The 19,790-nt window shown below is 41.2% G+C and overlaps 1 protein-coding gene across 5 annotated transcripts in view; it reads left to right on the forward strand.

Moving 5' to 3' along the window:
- The first annotated feature begins 435 nt into the window (after window positions 1-435).
- PHF2 (PHD finger protein 2) overlaps window positions 436-19,790 on the forward strand; it is a 101,912-nt gene continuing 82,557 nt past the window's right edge. For 2 of the 5 annotated variants that reach the window (XM_062585632.1, XM_062585630.1), the window contains exons 1-2: window positions 8,024-8,169; window positions 9,285-9,383. In XM_062585632.1, the coding sequence (XP_062441616.1) occupies window positions 8,162-8,169; window positions 9,285-9,383 (107 nt within the window). In that variant the 5' untranslated portion in view covers window positions 8,024-8,161. Of the gene's footprint in view, window positions 963-8,023; window positions 8,170-9,284; window positions 9,384-19,790 lie in introns of those variants that run through there. The other 3 variants (XM_062585628.1, XM_062585629.1, XM_062585631.1) reach the window with 3 other exon arrangements.

A 19,790-nucleotide genomic window follows, 5' to 3' on the forward strand; every position in this document is an offset into this window, starting at 1 on the left:
CGTACCCCCTCACGGCCCGGGCACCCGGCACGGGGGTGTTTACTGCGCGCTCAGGGCAGTGCGGGCCACGGCATGCCCGCCCCGCGGGGCCACGCGTGGGCCGCGGCCGCCCCCCCGCGCGCCCCGCGCCGCCGGGCCCCCCTCGCCCGGCGGCGGCCGAGCGCGTCTGCAGGCCACTTTCTTTAAAAAGTCTCTCCCCGTGGCGAGGCAAAAAAAAAAAAAAAAAAAAAAAATCTATATTGCGGCGAGTTCCCTCGAGAGCGCCTGCAAACCCCGCAAAAGCGGCGGGGCCGGCGGCGGGCGAGCCCCGCGCCCCGGCGCGCCGTGCCCAGCCCGCGCCGGCCCCGCCGCCCCCCGGCGGCCGCCCTCGCCCCAGCCCCAGCCCCAGCCCCAGCCGAGGAAATATTACAATGTTGCAAGCTGACGTAAGGACATTGCAAGGAAAGGGCTACATTTCGGAGTGTTTATGAAAAGCCTCGGTACTGTACTGTCACCAGGGGGCATGCAATATAATGCATTTCGCCAAACATTTTGAATAATAATCATTTAACAACAACAACAACAAAAAAGCCCCAGTCCGGTCGGAGCTCGCAGAGCCAGAGGAACCATGCAGCCAAACTTTGGGAAGCCCTTTATTATTTTTCTGACATTGCTAGCTCGCCCTTGAGGAGCCGTAATTGCATTATCTGATTTTTTTCCCCCCTTCTTTCCTTCCCCCTTCTCCCCCTCCCCGCTCCGTCTCTCGACATCGCAAATTTGCGTGCATTTTGGAAGGAGAAGCCGCAAAAGCTACCTAGCGGCAGGAGCCGCAGCGAGCCCTGCGTGCTTGCCTGGGAGTCCGGTGTTGTTTTGAAGGGAGCTAACATGGCGACGGTGCCCGTCTATTGCATCTGTAGGCTGCCCTACGACGTAACCCGCTTCATGATTGAATGCGATGCCTGCAAGGACTGGTTTCACGGCAGGTAACACAAAGAGATCGGGCCTTTTCCCCCCTTTCGCCGCGATCCCCCCGTCTCGCTCGGTGTCTTTCGCCCCCTTTTCTCTCCCGGGCAGAGAGAGGGAGACGGTGCTGTTGGAGCCGCTGCTGTGTGCAGTTTTCCAACAGGCCTTTTTGGAGAGGAGGAGGAGGAGCCACTCTGCCCCCGTCTCCCTCTCTCTCTCCCTCGGTTGTATTTTTTTGTTTTGTTTTGTAAATTTTGCTCAATTCTCGGCACAAAGCTCTCCCCCCGGCCGGGGCTCCGGTGTCAGCGGGGTGGGGGGCTATTGTGCCTCCGGCGGGGCGGGGAGGCGCGGGCGCCGGCTTGTGCTCGCCGCGCTCCGGGCGGCTGCGCCGCGCCGCCGCCGGGCCGGGGCCGGGGCCGGGCTCCGCGCGGGCGGCGGCGCGTTTTGTGCCCCGCGGCCGCCGCCGCTGCTCCCCCTCGGCGCGGGGACGAGCCGCGGAGGGGCGAGGGCCGGTGGCGGGGCGCGGGGACCCTGCGCGCCGGGAGGCGGCCGCGGCTCCGCCGCCCTGTCACCGCGCTCCGACTCGCGGAGCCGCGGCCCCGCGTCTCGCCGGCGCACAGCGGCCCCTTCGCCCCGGCGCGGCCGCCCGGGTGCCGCCTGGGCCCCGCGGCGCGGCGCGGCGGCGGCGGGGAGCCGCGGGGCGGCGGGGTGTTTCCCGTCTGACAGGGCTGCCATCGCCGGGCGAGCCGGCGCCTTAACCCTTGGCGGGGCAGCGCGGCGCGGTGCGGGCGGCGGGGAGCGGGGGGGGGGGGGCGCGGCGGAGGGGCAGCGCGCACGGCAAGGGCGAGGGGAAGCCCCCGCGGGCTGGCGGAGCGCCTGCCCCGAGGCGGGGCGGCGGCCGGCTGCGTGGGGAAGACCCCGCACGCCGGGAGTCCCGCCCCTCCGCCCGGGCCGGGCGGCCGCCTGCGCCGGCGCCCCGCGGGCGGGCAGGGATCCCCCTCGCACCGCGGCGGCGGCGGCGCGGGGTTCGCGCCCGGCCCCACAGCGGGCGGCGGGTTTTCAAACCGCGCCAACGGCCGCGCGGAGCCTCACGGCTCGCGCCCGCCAACGGCCGCCAGCGGCCTCGCGCAGCCCCAGCGCTCGCGCCCGCCAACGGCCGCCAGCGGCCTCGCGCAGCCCCAGCGCTCGCGCCCGCCGCCTCCCGCCTCTGAGGGGCCCGCGGTGCCGCGCCGCCGCCGGGCGCCCGCGGCCTGCGCGGGGCGGGGGGGGGGGGAGGGGAGGGAAGGCGGCCGGGGGCGGGCGCCGCGCGGCTCCGGCGGAGGCGGCGCCCGTGCGGGGGCGGACGAAGGCGCGCCGCCGCCCTCCAGGCGCTTCTCCCTGAAGCGTTGTTGTGGAGAGAGGTGCTTTTGTGCGGGAGACAATGGCAGAGCGGCCACGCTCGAGTTAATGCTGCGCGACTGAACTTCAGCCCCCTCCCCCGTGAGAAACGGGGAAGTTTCAGTTCCAGCGGCTTGGGCGGAAAGCCGAGACTGTTAGAGTCCACAGAATCACCTGGGGAGCTGCCTCTAACGCGGGCCTGTGCGTCTGGTGTCCCAGCTCGGGTCCGGGGAAACCTCGGGCGTGCGCCAGCTGGAAGAACCACAGCAGCGGCCCTAAAATACTAGCGAAGGGTGATGGCAAGGAGCGAGCTCAGACTAGGAAGCCAGAGGCGGTTGGGAGAGTTAATAACCAGACGCTGGCCAAGCCGCCGATTAACTTGTGTCAGTGCGACTCTCTGGAAAGGTGATACTGAAGGATCACCTGTGACTGACGAGGAGCACCAAGGAGGAAGCGACCGGTGCAGAGAAGTTTTCTTTGCATCTGGTGTCGCGAAAGAGGACGATGGAGCGTTCCCGGCTCTGCAGCACTTCTCCCTGGGTGATAAAGATCAGGCACTGTGAGGGATCCAAGTATAGAAGGCGAAATTAAAATCCAGTAAATCACCTAGGTGAGTGCTGTTTATGACTGGTATTCAGTAAGGTTAAGCTGTGACTCTTTCCTTTTAACCGGCTTGAATAATTGCCTCAAAGTAGTTGATGGATGGAGCAGATGAATGCAAGGAGGCTCTCTGCTCTCTCTGCCCTTTGCCGATACCAGAGCAGGCATGATACGGGTTGCTTATTTCCCCCCAAACTAATTATGTACACAAAAAGCTGTTACAGAAACCTAACTGTAGCATTAGGGTTGATATTGCAACTTTTTTTTTTAATAAATGCTATTTGGAAATATGAAGCAAAATATTGAAATAAATAGTTCTAGTGAAAATGTTGGTAGTGGGGTAGTTTACATTTATGGTTCTAGACGTATCTTAAAGATGCACAGTTGCTTGTATTTATTAAGACTTAGGTATCTGTAACAGGGTGAGACTGATTTAGAGGCTTAAAAGAAGTTTCAATTATTGTATAGAACCTGAAAAATTAAGGTTTTTATACAAAATGGTGGTAAAGCGGACTCACAAAAAGCTGAGCCAAAAAAAAAAAAAAAAGTTAAGCTTCCTGTATACAGTAGTGACTTTTGATTAAAACTGATTAGAACTGATTAGGCGTAACGGGTCAAGAAAATGATCTTTGCGTTGTGTAGACAGATCAGTGATAATATCTCGTGAACGCACAAAGAAAGGTATTTTATTTTGTATTAAGAGCAGCGCAGAACTGTAAATCTGTTACAGTATCTTAAAATGGAAGTTGCACCTTTCTGCTCAGTTACAGAGAAGTTTTTCCTTTGTTCTTACAGAGGAGAATTATGTAGTAAAGAAAAATGAGAAGGATGAGACTTGTCATCAAGCCAAAAAATTAAAATAATTATATTTGAGAAGTATGTTAAGTGGTATAGTAGAAAATACCCTATATATGCCCCTATTTGATTTTATTTGTATTGTGGGAACTAAAAAATATTCAACAACAATAAATATAATTCAGGATTTAGTTATAGACTCAAAGCTCTGATGGTGTTAATGTTTATGTAGATACTATACTGCAATCAAAAGATAAACAAATGTGCAAGACTAAACACTATCAAGGAGGCGCATCCAAATTTTAACCTTGTAATCATACTTAGTTTTTTTTAATATGATATACGCTGTGCTTTTCAGGGAAAAAAAATCATTTCTATTTTATTTTTTGTAGAAGTGGGTTTACATGCTTCCCTTCTGACAGTAATTTCCAGATCTTTAAAGAGAAGTATTTCATGGACTTCTTTACATATCAGTCACAATCTTTCTCTCATCTAATGTTAGGTAACAGCTCTGTGGCAGCTTCAACAGTTGCAAATGTAAATTAATATTAGAAAAATATTTAACTTACATTAAATATATTTAATTTAATTTATGCACATTAGAAGCTGGAAACAGGGAGATGGAGCCATCACTACATGACTGGTTAGTAGTTTCCAGACTATTAAGTCTTAACTTATAACTTAGCTTATTAAGTCTTAACTCTTATTATCTTTTCTCAGGAAGGATTTATTTTGTAAAGCAACATTAGATCTTTCTGTAGAAATCATTACTTAATCCTATGAAACTTCCCAGTGATCACTCATTACTAGATGTAAAACTTTGTGTAGCATGCAAGATTATCCATCAGCAAGCTTTCTTCTATTTCTTGGATGCCTTTCATCATTCTGGTGTTAGGACTGCATGTAGTGATGTTATGCATTAGAATATGTGAACTGTTATGTGGCTAATAAGTTTCTTCTGATATACAAAGATCAGGCATCCATGTTGATTTTTTTAGGTCAGTAGGCTCTGGTAATCTTGCCCAAGTAGTGTTGCTGATACAAAGTAAGAAAGAAGTGGACAGAGTTTTTCATCATTAGCTCCATTCCTTTCTTTCTGGAAGTTTTTGGAGAGCCACACTGTTATGACCCCACATGTTACCCAGGCATAGGAGACCCTGAGGCGCTGTTGAACGATGGAGCCACAAGTATGTTCAGAGAATGCCATTTTTGTGACTTCTCATTGGATTGAGTTTGAATCATTTCCATGCTTGCTTGATGCCTGAGCAGCAAGAGGAAAGCAGCTTCAGGATGTCTGGAAAGGACAGAGGTGATCTCATAGGAAAAAATGCTGAGGCAGATGATAGAGGGATTGACTCCTCTATTAGTGAAGACTATACCTTCTTTGCCAGAGATTCATAAAGTTGGGATGCTTTTGCACACTCAGTTGTTTGTGGATTCCTAAGGAACAGTGCAGTTATTTTTTTTCTGCAGTAGTTTGTTAAGCTGGTAGAATCTTTCTGTAGTGCAGCATTCCCAAGTTTTTCTCTTGCAGAGACTGTGGTGGGTTCTTCATCCTCCATGGACCTGATAAATGGTAGTAAAAGGAAAATGTAATTTAGTTCACACAGGAGGTATTTACAGCATCACAGTGGTCACCAGTAGTCTCAGTTTCTGACTTTACTGTAGCCTGCTCTCACTAGGGATATTGCTGAGATATAACCTTAAATTTTAGATTAAGGTGTGGAACTCAAATGAGTGGATGAGCTATTCAAGACTGACTTTTATTTGCTGAGTTGATCATACACTTATTGCAGTAAACTCAGCTGCCCACTCTTGTGTTCAGTGTGCTGCATCTCCTATTATGACTCCATCTCAACAGCCCTGTGTCTCCTAAGATGCTCCTGAAGATCAGATGGCAGCTCTTCCTGATGAGCTGCACAGAACCCTCCTGTGAACAACTGAGTCATATCAACTTTAGGGTGCAAAATCTTATTTTTTTTCCATGTTTGTTAGAGGTGAAAACCTGTATAATGCAGATACTGCACATCATTTTATGGATGGCCATTTGATGCTAGATATTGTACATTAAGTGCCATTTAATGTATATTGTTTGATGTGGATGTTTGGTCTAACGAAGTCCTGCATACCACCATTACTGCTAGTCTCTTGCTTTCCTGCAAAAACCTAATGTTACTGCTTTCCTAGCTCATCCACCTTTCTGTTGTAGTGCCTCTCTGTTATGTGCTCACCTCTTGGGCCTTTGCCTGATGAGTTCCTGGCGTTGTTCTGCATGTTATCCCACAATAGGATTATGGGCAGTAGCAACAGTTGGGAGTTACAGGTGCCTCTCAACTCTGCAGCCTATTGGTATGGGATGCCGGGGTGGGGGAGGAAAAGGAGGGAGTTGCTTTATGCGTTCTGCAGTGAATCTGAGAATCGGCAGCTGCCCAGCCAGTCACTCTGCTATGTCATCTGTAGGCCTGGCCAGACAAATTGCTCTGTGCAGGCAGTGCTGCAGGCTAAAGGAAGTGTTTTCTAGGCCACATACGGTGCAGGCTTGCTTTAGATTATGTGGGACAAGATGGTTCACCAAGTGGGTAAAATAGTTTGGCTAAAGTATGTTGCACTTGTGCTTTTTGAACAGTACTGCCTTCTCACCTGCTGCTAGGTAATGGTGTTGGTCATGATCTATGAAATTTTATGTGGCTTAGATTTTGTCTGATTCAAAGACACCCTCTTTTCAAAACTATGGACCTTTTCTTCAGTTGAAAGCATCTAGTGTAGTTTTTCTGACAGTTTGTGAATGTAAACTCTTAAACATTGGAAAAAGTTATATTTACTGGCAATTCTCTAACTAATAAACTAATTTATTATGGAAGTGTTACAGAGCCTGACATTCATGGCAAGAGAAGCTATTTTGTCCAAGTTGACTGCACTAGAAATCAGTTCTCGATTATTTATTATAGCTGTAGGTTCAGGAAGGTAAATTATTTATTTTCTTCATTAACAGTAAGTATAAGATGCACCTGGTATCAAAGAATGGGATCATACAATCACTCACTAAACAAAATAACAAGAATACTTATTCTTCTACCCCATGTGTATTTAAACTGTGGAACTCATTGCCACAGGTGCAGGTGACATAAATAGCTTACTACAAGTGTAAAAGTTTTAGTTATCTAAGAGTAGTTCATGCAGTTACCATAGCAGCATGAAATTATGGTGGCTGTTAGTCAAGGTGCCTTGGTGGACAAATAAGCTCCACCTGGATTAAGAAATACACTCGTCTATTACCTTGCAAAACTAGAACATTGTGTATGGAGGAGATGCTGGGATGTTCTGCATTTTCTTAAATTTATCTGGTTTTTGCGTGGCAATGTCTAGTTCCTGTGTTTTATGTAGGCTTCTATCTTATCACCAACTTTAGCCAAAAATGAAGATTTGGTTAAAATTTTAGGATTAAGATAATCCTAAAAATGCAGTGCTATTTGCCCTAGTATTATCTCACTGGAGGGAGCTACTAAGGTTAACAGTAGATTGCACAAACAGGATTTTTCTATCCTGTTTTTCAATCCTTCACTCAAACACCTACTTTTTAAAAAAGAACTAAGTTTTAAGTTTGTAAGGTGAAGAAGTTCTGCAGTAGCAACGAAACTGTTACAAAATTTCTTCTGCTCTGGTTGAAATTCGTGCCACTTTAGTTTTCCTTTTAATAATGTAGCATTATTTATTCTGTAAGTTGAAAGCAGTTCAGAGAACGTAAGAACCTTTTCTCACTTCAAATCCTTTCTTTTTCTTCTTTTTTTGCCTTCTTCTTCTTCCTTTTCTTTTTCCATCCAGGACTGCATAGAAGTAGAAATATGTGGCATACGTGTACCAGGACTGGTGCTGGGTTTGTTGGCTTATATTATTGTATGGTCTAACAGTAATAATTCACATCAACTTTCAGATTTTGGGAGCCTGTCCAGATGGTAAAGCAAGGCAGTTTTATGTTACCAATCACTGTTGTCATCTTGATCCTCTGGCTTGGCTAAAACCTGCTAGTTTTACCACTTCATATCCTTTTGTGCTCTATAAAGAAACTAGCTTCAGAGTGGAAAATATATGAGAGTTTTAGAATGCCGTAGGAAACTTTCATTTGACCTCAGTGTCTCCTGGACCATTACAACCAATGCATATCAATCACAACTGCAAGATTACTTTGCAAGTATTTGTTAAAGTACATTCTCATTTTTATAGCAGGTTCTCAAATATATGGGCATGCAGTTTTATCTTGCAGAGAAAAATGCTAGAGTGTTCAAAACTTGTATTTAGTGTAAATTAAAAAGATTGAATGCTTATCCCTAAAAGTTAAGTTTACTTGGAAACTGAGATTCACCCTTAACTCTGCCGTGCTGGAATTCTAATGCTGACGTCCCCAGGAAAAGCACTTGGCACAGCACTCTGTTGTTAAACTATAGGCTTCATGTTCAGGTAAGCATGCAAAGAGAAGCAGATCAGCTTCCTTGTAGTCAAATGTTTTCATTTTTGAGTCTTCCTTTCTTTCCTGGAACACTGCCCAGGTACCAAGCTGGTATTAAGTGGGTGTTAGTACAGGATCTAGTACTACAAAGCTGACTTAGAAGCAGAGTGGTTTCTTCCATCCTGATAAGCTCTGTGCTGTAGGATTCAACATGACTATTAGACAGATCGAGGTTTGCAATGCCTGAGTGTCTTGTATTTAAATTTGCTACTTAGAAAACCCCCGAGGTTCCAGTTTGAAAAGATGTTTAACTGAGACACCATGAGTCTGTTTTTCCAAAGCACTGATTACTCCATGTGTTGCAAATAGGGATTTGGGATAACGACTGCTTAGCTGCTGTGAATGTCAGGGTTTTGATGTGTCAATCCAGAAATCATGGAACCCCCACATTAATGGATGCTTTAGAAAATATGAGCCTAAGTAATACTGAATGTGGTCAGGAATGTGAGAAGAACTGGCCTGCAAGTATGTTGACTGACAAATTAGCGGGCAGTAAGTATAGTCACAGAAGTGTTGTGTGTAGATTCTTTTAATATCAAAGGATTTTTACAAGAGAAAGGATAAAATGTTATGAATTCTAAGCACAATTCAGGTTTAATTAAAAAGAAACATTTAGAAAAGAGTATGAATTAATGACTGCTTTCCAGCAGCCTAAACCTGTAACTAGACTGTATTTAGTAAGCAGTCCTACACTCACCCAGGTGCCTGTTAAGATCAATAACAGCAGGACTGCACCCTTAGGAGGTGTTTGATTTTATTCAGAAAAGTTAAAATAATGTCATTCTTCAGGCAACAAAAATCAGTTCTGCATGCAAAGAAGGGCTAGTAACTGACCCTATTTTTCTTTACTAGAGGGCTATTTAGGCATAAAGAAAATAGATTAAAAAATCTTTGGAAAAAATGGTCAGAGCAGTTTTAACTACACATAGAGAAAAAATGCTGAACAGAAGATGTATTCCAGGATCATTATGAGACTTTCTAAAAGTCATAATTTTTAACATTGTCTAATATATTTTCTTCTCTTTCTGATTCAATATGCATCTTCCTACGAATGTATCCACCTAAGTATTTTGAACCTGTGTTATGTGAATGGAGTTGTTACAGTTCTGCTGTTCTCACAGCTGCTGCAATTGTTGTTTTATACCGGGGATACCTGCCTCAAGAGGTTAGTAATGGGTGTACAGAACTTTTCATCAATAGAGTAGGTTCAGATCTCGCTATGTTTCTAGAGGTTAGGTTAACGGCTGCTCTCTGGCCTTTGTTGGGTGAGTTGGCAGTCTAAGTCCTCTCATAACTTACAGAACAAATAATATACTTGCCAAAAAGCACCCTCAGTAAATCCTACATTTACTGGATTGAGTATCAAAAGTCAAATTCAGAACAAGGTCAGGACTACATGTTATTCTGAAAGCCTTGGTGAAGAGGCACTAAGCTGACTAAGAAATGGGATGTGACTTCTTGTCACTCATGGGGAAGATAAGCAGTATGAAGGAAAGTTAGTATAAGAAGTGGCTGCTTCAGTTCTCAGTATATCAACACTGAAAACTAATGACTGTTGGATATAATGGCTTGTAGTAACAGAAACGTAGACTTCAGCATGGATTGTACAACTGCACAAGGACTTTGGGTAAAAACTTGGTGCCTGAAGCGATGCAACTGCACAATTTAAAGTTAACTTTAGTCTGCCTTCATGAATTTTGGTCACGCTCTTAGATTGCACTGCAGGCATATGCAGAGGCTGCTGCAAGTCATGTTCTGTGCACAAGTGGTTTGCTAAGGCTGTCAGTCTTTTGTGTCTTGCATGAACAGAATGTACTTTCACTTTCAAAAGCAAATTATCTTTTTGCTTAAAGCTTTATCAGCAAAATTATGTTGCACTTCAAAAATACATTAAAATTGTATGTTACAGCAAGTATAAAATCCCACTGTTAGTTTGATATTTTTATTACAGTATCATTCCAGTGGAAAAAGTCCTTCAGCTAAAGGACAGTAACTTTCCAGTTGTAACGACTTATTTTCTTCTTCAACAGAAGTTCATTGTATCTACAATGTTTTACAGTTCCTCAAAATATTTTATTAAAAGAAAGAGTTGTGTGACATTAAAAGCATGGTATAATGCTGCACTATGGCAGTGCTAGAGACATTGCTGTGATACAGGTGTGCTAACTGTCTTTGAAATCGCCTGGATTTTTCATAGTAGCCATTTTTTTGTGTCTGATCTGTGACATGGAGTGTAGTAATGTGTTTATGTTAGAAATTCTTAGAATTGCTGGGTATGAACAGTTGTTCTCTAATCTTTTTTTTTTTATCTGAAAACAGTCAGGCAGTGCACAATCTGTTTTAGGATATCATCTATCCATTCGTTTCCATTGTGTCTAAACACCTTCCATATAAAATATTGGCAATAACAAGGTTTTTGGCAAATGTCAAAAAATCTCTGTCTGACTTTCTACTCTCTCTCTCTCTCTCTTTTTTTTTTTGTTTTTTTTTTTTTTTTTTTTTTTGTTTTCCCCCTTCAGAGTACCAAAAAAGCCCCTGGTTAATTACTGTGTTCAGTAAACTTTTTATTTGCAAAAAGATGTACGTGCTGCATTTGTGAAAAATATTGTAGACATTAACTGACATCAGCTGCAGATTTGTGAACATACTTTAAAACAATATTTCTGAAACTAAAAATGTGCAGGTCAGTCCTGTGTAATTTCGAGAGTCAAATTCAGTCTGCATTCCTTTCCAGATACACTGTACACAACTGTTGCTGCACCTGTAGTTATGATGGTAATGTCATAATAACAGGAGATGCAATAGGCCTGCCTGTCCTGTTGTACCTGAAATCATTCCTATTTGTTCCAAGGAAGTGATTTGTCAACCACTCCAAATAATGGCTGAATAATTTAGCCATTTCTGAAAAAAACTGACTGAGGGACAGTGGTGTCCACTGTCTTCATGCTCATAGAGAAATTGATTTGATCACACTGAACAGTTCCTCATTTATTCTGGTATTTTGCATTTGCATCCATAGCTGGAATTCTAGCCTGGGGGTATATTCAAGATTAGTGGGTAATTTTCTCATGACCTCAAAGAGAGAGAAACCCTTCCTGTTGAGCTCTCACAAGCATTCAATAGAGTTGATGTAAGAGGCTGAAAATGTGTGAAAGATACTCAACAGCAGAAGTAAGTGAAGTTCCTCTCTTCACTTTCTCTCAGACAGATCCTGAAAAAACATGGGTACCCACTTCTCCTAATTAGGCTGTGACTTATTAATGCACTTACAGATATGAACAGATTTGAGGGCAGTGAGTTTCACTGTGCAATTACATGCTAAAAGTTGCTCAAGTAACAGGTGTAGACCTTTAATGTATACTAATCAGCAGTCTTCAGTACTTTTACCATTATTTTTAATATGTAGTCAAGACAAGCAGAAAATTTAATAAAGAATATGCTCCAACATAAAAAGATCAGAACTTTAAAAAATGAAAATATTTTGAAATTTCCTTTCATTGGTCACAATTGTTAACATGATTTCTTAGATCTAGGTAAGAGCACTTGTAGTTATGGTTGTCTTTATGTTTCTCTTGAGTTGCTGGTGGATTTCATTACATTTTCTTCTTCTAGCAAGAAAATGCAGTACATTTACTTTCAGAGATAGCAATTTTTCCTAAAGTTTTCATCTGGCAGACTGAATGGATGTAACAAGTGGAAAAAAAAAAGTGAGATATTTTTGCTAAGAATCATTTGTTGTGATTTTTTTTTTTTTGGTTGAACCTCCTTTTTATGCTGTTTACATCTCAATGGAAAATTGGCAGGAACATTGTTCCTATGTTATATGTGCCATTCAGTGGTCTGGAAAAGCTGGACTTGATATGGCCAAATTATTACGATTTTTAAAATACATAGTTAATACATACCCGTTTTTTAAAATACTAATAATCTTCCACTGCTCCTTTGGCACAATTGCTCTATATTGTGTGTGAATTGAACAGTAATTTCAATGAGTTCAAAAACTAGATGATGTCTCTGGATTTCATAGCTTTTGCACATGTAGTACAAATGATTATAGTATGCATTTGTGATTGTTCATGTGTATAGAAATATACTCATTAAATGTGAGCCATGTGGTTATGATTTACCCCTTTAGCTCACTTCTTTATTTTTTCTAATATGGTGTAAAACAGTATCTCATTGTAAGTTTCAAGCAGTGGGTAGTGCAAAGTCTTCAGTATTCTGATGCCAGATACAACAAAGAACACAAATGTTTTTCATTATGTTTTTGGATGAATGCAGAGAGTAACACAGGACTACATGAAACAGTGATCATTATTCAGGCATGCAATCCCCATAGCCAGAATCTAAGCAATATTGAATCCTTTCTGTTGAACACCTCACCAGAGTCTCTAGATCAGGGCAGGAGGCGGAAGCAGAAGAGCTTAAAGTTCTGTTGCTGTATGGACTGTATCTGAACACTGAGAATAGATATTCTGGATCATTTACTATATCCATTTGTGATTTCTGCATTCAAGATCACTAAACATCCTTAAGTGCAATTGCAGCAGTTGCTAAGGAATATAAAATTAGAAGTGTATCTAGTGTACTTTTAATTTTTTATCTCAAAATGCAGTTTATCAGTTGGAATTAATTGGGAGCAGGACCTCTTGAACATCCAGATCATTAAAGACTACCATAGGTCCTTACAAACTGCCATCCATGTCCTTACAGACTACCACCAAATACTTCTATTCCTGAAGTATTTTATGTGGAATTAAAGAATGCTGTTATGGTGAGTAATACTACTGGATACCTGAACAAATACTAATTGAAAGCAAAATGGTAAATCTGTAGGACTAGTAAGTATTAATTCCATTGCCTCATCAGAAAAACTATGTCACAGAAGTACCATCAAAAACAGTAAGACAGTCAGGATGACCAGATAATCTAAGGCTGCTTTCCAACTGTGGGTAATGTATGTAGGAAAGAAGACTATAGGCAATCTCTCAGCACTCTCATCTCACTCATCCCTACGTGTTATGTGTGAAACACTAAAGCTTATACTCTACCTTTAGCTATTGACTAGAGATTAATCATTCTGAAGACTTCATTAATTCCTGTTCAGGAAACAAGGTCTCTCAGTTAAGCTATATTACTAAAAGTCATAGAGATGGTGGAGAATGTTAGGGAAGATCTCCTGAAAGAGATGAGAATGCTATTTCCTTAAAACTGAATGCAGGACATTTTGTTCTAAAATGGGTGGCCTTATTCTTGCTTAGATAGTTGAGGAGAGCTTGAAACACTGAAATTTGTTCTGAAATGATCCTATAAATTGAAAGCTTTTAATGTCAAAATAGTACTTCACAGAATATTAACCAACTTTTCTTGCATCAAAATATGTCAGCTGAATTAACGCACATCTAGTCTTGAGGAAAAGTCAACAAATCCCTTAGTGAGTTGTTCTAATGGGTATTGGTCTTATTATTGAAAAAAAAAAAAAAGTCGCATTTATTTCCTGTCTGAGTTAGTTTAACTTCAATTTCCAGACATTAGATCTTACTATTTTCTTGGCTGAGTTGAAGAGCTTTCTTTCTCACACAGATGCTTTCTGACATGTTAATGTCCTCCTGCTAAGGAGAGTCACCTTACTTCTTTAACTGCAAGATGATATAACTGTTTGTTTATGTTCTGCTGAAGTAGTAGTTGAACATTGCTCCTACAGTCAAAAAAAAAAAAAAGCTTAATTTTGCATTTCTCATACATACAGCTTTTTTTTTTTTACCATATTTCATTGAATGTCCTCATGTATCTTCCACTCAAAAATAATGTTTCCCTTTTGCTTTGCATACATTTGCAAAATTTATCAATCATAACCAGGAAATGTTTGTTACATGCATTTATCTCATAAAACAGTCAGATATGGGTTTATTGGTTATTTTTAAACTATGTAGTTCTGAAATTGTTTTTCTACCTTTTGAAATAGTTTGTGAATAATAGTAGCAGACTGTGCTCTGAATTTGTAGGAAAAAAAACCTCTCCAGTGTGGTAAACTAGCACTAGAACGTCAGGGTGTAAATATTTAGGAAAAGTCAAATCACTTGAAAGTAGGGGCTCATGGTATCTTTAATCCCAGCTATAACCTAGTAACTTTCAGCAAATGTCCACTGTGGAGAACATTTTATCCTAAACTGTAGGAAAATGTTTTGTGTTTTTGGGTCAGTTTGATTAGGTGTCCTGACTCTGAAGCCATACTCCATCTCTCTGAAACTGCCTGTCTTTTGGAGGTATAAAATATTGTGGTAGTTGGGGAAACTTATTTAGTGTTACTATTGTAATGGTTCACATTCTCTAGTCAGTCTGTCCTAATGCTTAGAAGATTGTAAAACTTTAAAATACAGCAGGACACTATAACAGTACTGTAGAAGAATAATCTTTCCTGAGCTCTACAAGAGGCATACTGGAACTATGAAGATGAGGTGCCCCTGAAATACTTGCTTAGTCTGCAAGAGGCCTGTGTAAACAATTCTCTGGGTTTCCAGTGAATTAAGAATAATAATGTAATTGCCTTCTTTAGAATCTTCTTTATTTATTCAGAAAAGAATGTGTGTCCGGATGTACAAAAATATTCAGCCCATTCCCTTCTGTTCTGACTTTGTCCTCCAGTTGTGTTTTTAACACGTTACAAACCATATCAGGGAAAAAAAGGTAACATTTTTTTCATCCGCAGTAGCATTTCACCCAATAATTTTATTCATAGTCTCCTATAGTCTTATTCTCATGTTTTCATTTTTTTTTTAATTGTGTTATCCTAGATCACTAATGACATCAATATATTAATTAAAACTTAGGTAATCTTTCCATAGTAACTCCAGCTGTGGCCTTAAAAGATCTTGTAGACTAAGTAATGAAAGTTGAGCAGTACTCGGATGAGAGGCCCACAGTGTTGATAAAAATAGTAATGAGGATTCAGTAAACAACATGCTGCCTTTTGAGTCTGTATTGAACCAATTATCCAGTGTTGTGCTAGAAGAAACTGTACTGTTGGAGGAGATTCCTCAGAATTAAACAGGAAGCCAGTGTTCTGACCACCTGTGGTCATTCGAGTACTTTTTGATGATTTGACCAGACTGAATTTTGGAGTGTTAAGTTCTGTTCAGTGGAGTATCCTAAAAGCTTTTTCTTTTTTCTTTTTTTTTTGTCTTTTTTTTATTTTTATTTGGGGGGGGAGGCTGCATGGGGAAGGGGGAAGGGGAGGACCAGCTATGCTTTTCTGTCTGCTTTCCTTGGTTCTTCAACATTTCAACATTTTCTTTGTGTTTCATACAACTGTGAAGCTTAAAGACATTCTGGAATTAAAATTGCTAAGTAAATTATTATAGTCCAAACTGTGTTAAATACTTAAGCAGTATGAAGACATTTATATTTTTAGACATACTGGTTAAACACAGAGTTTAATGCAGATAACAAGGAGATGGGACTGCAAGATTTATGACTGGCTTTACTCTTGATTTCCTCCTGAGTTTTTGTCAAATCAGTTAACCATGTTAGTCATGGATGTAGGATATAACAGTGATAAACAAGTGAACGAGTCATAGCATAGACCCATCTTACCCATAGGTTTCTAGCAAGTCCTGATTAGTTAAAGCTAAGTTAAGTGTTAAATTAGTTAGTACAAATGACGGGTAAAATGTCCTTTGTACTTCTCATTCATTTTCTTCATGCGTATTCCAATTAAAATATTAATAGCTTATATTTGGAAAAGAAAGAGCAATGAAAGTTGTTCTGGAAGACATAGTCAGAACAACAGAACCAAGGATTTGTTAGGAAGATCCGATAGCAGTGCCATGGTCTGCTTTTTGCTGGTTTTCATTTCCCTATGGTTGGTTGACCATCTGGATTATTTCTGATTCTGAATTATACAGTCACTGTTTTAGCCATCTTCTTAGGCCTTCTTCTGTCTTGCATTGACTTGAACTGTGTGGCAAATATGTATCAGTGAACTTTGCAGTATTTTGGGTTGGCAGAAGCCTGGCAAACTTGTCACTGAATGGAATCTTCCTCTGTTATTTGGTATCTTCAAGGTAGAATGTGTGTCTTGAACATACTGTGCTACTTCGCAGCTTGGCAGTGATATGGCATAACAGATAAATGACAATCTACTGTGATTTTTCTGAGTCTATGTCAGAATATTTAGCTCTCATTATATATGCTATTTGAATCAACAAATCTGTGTACAAGTTACAGTCTGCTGTCATAATCTTGGGTAATATTATTTGCCTTCTCTTCAGGTATTTTTTGGATTTCATTTGGGATTTCATTTTCACTCAGCAGAGGTAACCTGATTTCACTTTAAACATAACTCAAAGGTTTGTTTCTGATTAGCTTTATTTTTCCTACTGCATATCCACTACTTGCTGTAACTGGGAAAAATACATGAATTGCTTCTCTGGTCACGTGAAGTGATCTTTTCAAGCTGAATGTGGTTAATAGTCCTGGTTAGACACTGTAGGTATTACTGTAAGATGAATGTTATTGTGTCAGATTCAGTTTTGATGTTTGCAAACTGTGTCAAGTGAGGGGTTGCAAGAAAATTGGTTTCAGTACACATTTAGCCAAAGCCATGAGTTAAAATGCACAAAACAGCTTTGAGGAAATGGTCTAAAGCTCGATTTTGCACCAAGTTTATTTTACTGGTAGTATGCTCTGGTCCCATTTACAGATTAGGGCTGCTCTTAACTTGCATCACCTGCCCACAACAGGCAAGATACTGGGACACCGTAGCTCGGTGCACTTCTCTGGAGGTTCCCTGAAGTGGTCTCTGAGGCCAAATCCTCTCGCTGTTTGGCCAGGATCCACCAGCAGCATTGCACTTAGCAGCCTCTTCCTATGAGAGGGTGCCTGTGATTTAGAAAAGGAGAAGGAGAGGCAGCGTAGCAGAACAAGCACCCTGAAGATATAAATAAAGCTGCTACATTGTGTTTATAAGTAAACTGCAAGATAACTATGAGGCTGCATACTGACTCTCTAAATACTTATGTCCCATATACAATTTATATCACTTTTTACAATACTGCTGGATTTCTTCCATGTCAAAAATGTATCAATATTGCTGAAATTAAGTTACTTTAGTACTATTGGCAAAATTCTCAAAGGGCAGTAATAAGCAGTAATTGTAATTGTTCCTTCATACCAAAAACGAGGGACAGTAGGAAATTATCAACCCAGCATATCATTTGTAGTAAGGGATGCTTTTACCCATTATATTAAAGACAAGATAAGTCTTGAAGTTTTAACTGTTTTGACCTTATGTTTTTTTCCTGGGAAGCTTCCCTGAGGAAGGGGTTGACAAATATTTTTTTGTTGTTTACTAGTGGTAGTAGTCCAGTGGGAGGCAGAAATAAGGCAGAATGAGCAAAGTTATCACTTCATGCTTTAGTAACAGGAGATGTTTTGCAGATACTAAGTAGTAAGTATAAATGCTGTTCAGAATATTTTTTTCTACATTTTCAGGGAGAGAAAGTTGGAGAATCATATTAGAAAGAAAGGTAGGCTTCGACAGTGTGTTTCTTGACAGTGGTTAAACTGAATTTAGTAGCAAGCAAGGTTATATTATCTTTTCAGAGTCCTTCTGACTGCTGACAATCACAGTCTAAAACTGCTGTCTGCCTCCTCTTTTTACCTGATTTTTTTTGGTTGTTTTTGAATTTTACTTTTCATTGCATTCTTGGAACTACTAAATTCTGCACAAAGCAGAACTGTTTACTTTAAATGCAGAACACGGCTAACAGTACTTACTGCAAATGAAGTTCAGCTCCATTGGTCCACTTGTGTTCCCACAGAAGCCAGTGGCAAAATGCCTGTTGACTGCAACTGTGACAAATTCTGTCCTAAGTCTTGCTTGTGCCACAGTCCTTCAAAGGAGCAGGAATAATGAGGTTTAAATATCAGTGGTCAGTATGTGTGCAGATGCTTATGTCTGATTCCCTCTGAGATTACTGAGAGCTAAACATCTACTCAAGAACAGAGTTTAGCTCAAGGAAAGTTTCCTACTCACAAATCTGCTATTATCTGCTAGTGTTCTGGAAAGGGCAGGACTGCAGAAAAGCTGGCATATTCCACAGTAGCTTTGATTTAAAAGCTTGTCATATTGCAGCTTTTCAGATCACTGCTGTTAGGTAAACCCCCAGAGTAAAGTGACTTTTCCACTACTGAGAGAGTTAGTCACTCTGTAGCTGGCTTCTTATTATGAAGATCGGCAAGAGTGTTTGTGGTAAAGTACAATGCTTTTATTTTTTGAAAGTGAGCATACAGAGTAAACCTGCCTTGCAGCAAGAGCCATTCTGAACGTTTTCATTTAATAAACTACAGAATTATCTAAGGGGAAAACCAAACTGTGGCACTCTTTAGGTGTAAGGATTTTCCATTTCAGGGGGAGGAAGGTTGAACTCTGATTTTTCTATTGATAAGCCACAGGCAGGAAAACAATATCAACACTTCATGTTGTGTTTGTAAAATGACATAAGAAATGTCTGGAGAAAAAGAGAAAATGTATTGCTTCCCATGTAATAACTTAATAGCTTGCAAAATAAATGTCCTGGTAACATGGTTACCTTTCTTGGTTGCCTTATCTTTCTGCTATTCTTATGTATGAATTCAAGTAAATGTTCCATCTTGATACATGCAATATAATTTATAAATGCTAATTTAAAGCATAATATTAAACTTAAATAGAATTTTAATCATTTTAGGTCCTGTTACTTGTCTGTGTTCCTCTGCATTTCAAAATAATGTATTGTTAAGAAATGTTTAGGGGTTTCCATATCAGTTTGGAACAAATTAGTTGCATAGATGTGAGGCTAGCAGTTGCTAACACGTTTGGAATAATTTGTAAGTAGACTAAGAATTATAGGCAGCTGCAACTTGTGTTTCATATTGAAAAAAATACTACTACTATTATTATTTACTAGTAATGGAATCATTGGACTTAAGGGAAGGGTTTTTTGAGGGAAAGAATGGTTTTTTAGGTAGCTAATTTTGAATTTTATTGATAAAATTCCATTTCAGATTTACTTTTTAAACTTCTAAACCTTTTGTATTCTTAAATGACATGAAAGACGTGGTAAGTAAAGAGGAAAAAAACCCCAGCATCTTAAATACTTTTTTTTTAAGAAAGAGAAATGTCAATAGTGTAACTAGCAAATTACTGGTAGTGGCAAGTGCTGGGGGCAGTGATGATCTGGCTGTCGAGGTCTTAGGCAGGTCTGTTAGTGCCATGGGGCTGGGTTTGTCATCCTAGGCAGGTTGCCATGTATTTCACAGAATAGCGACTGGTACATTGTTCTGTTTAAAATGCCTGGTTGAATCAAATTCTGATACTTACTAAATTTATGGATTCTTTCATCTGTGTAATCAAAGGAGGGACCTGTCTGTTAGGTGTCTTGCCCAGAATCTTGAAAACTCCTAGGCAAACTTAACTTTCAGAATATTTGTATGTTACTTCAGACACTTGTTTAAACTCCAACTTTACATGATGTGCAAGTCTTTCAAAAGTGTTTGGCATCGCCCTACTTCTCTGTCAACTGCTACGAAA

This window comes from Rhea pennata, chromosome 12 (assembly GCF_028389875.1).
Source record: "Rhea pennata isolate bPtePen1 chromosome 12, bPtePen1.pri, whole genome shotgun sequence".
NCBI classification, from domain to species: domain Eukaryota; kingdom Metazoa; phylum Chordata; class Aves; order Rheiformes; family Rheidae; genus Rhea; species Rhea pennata.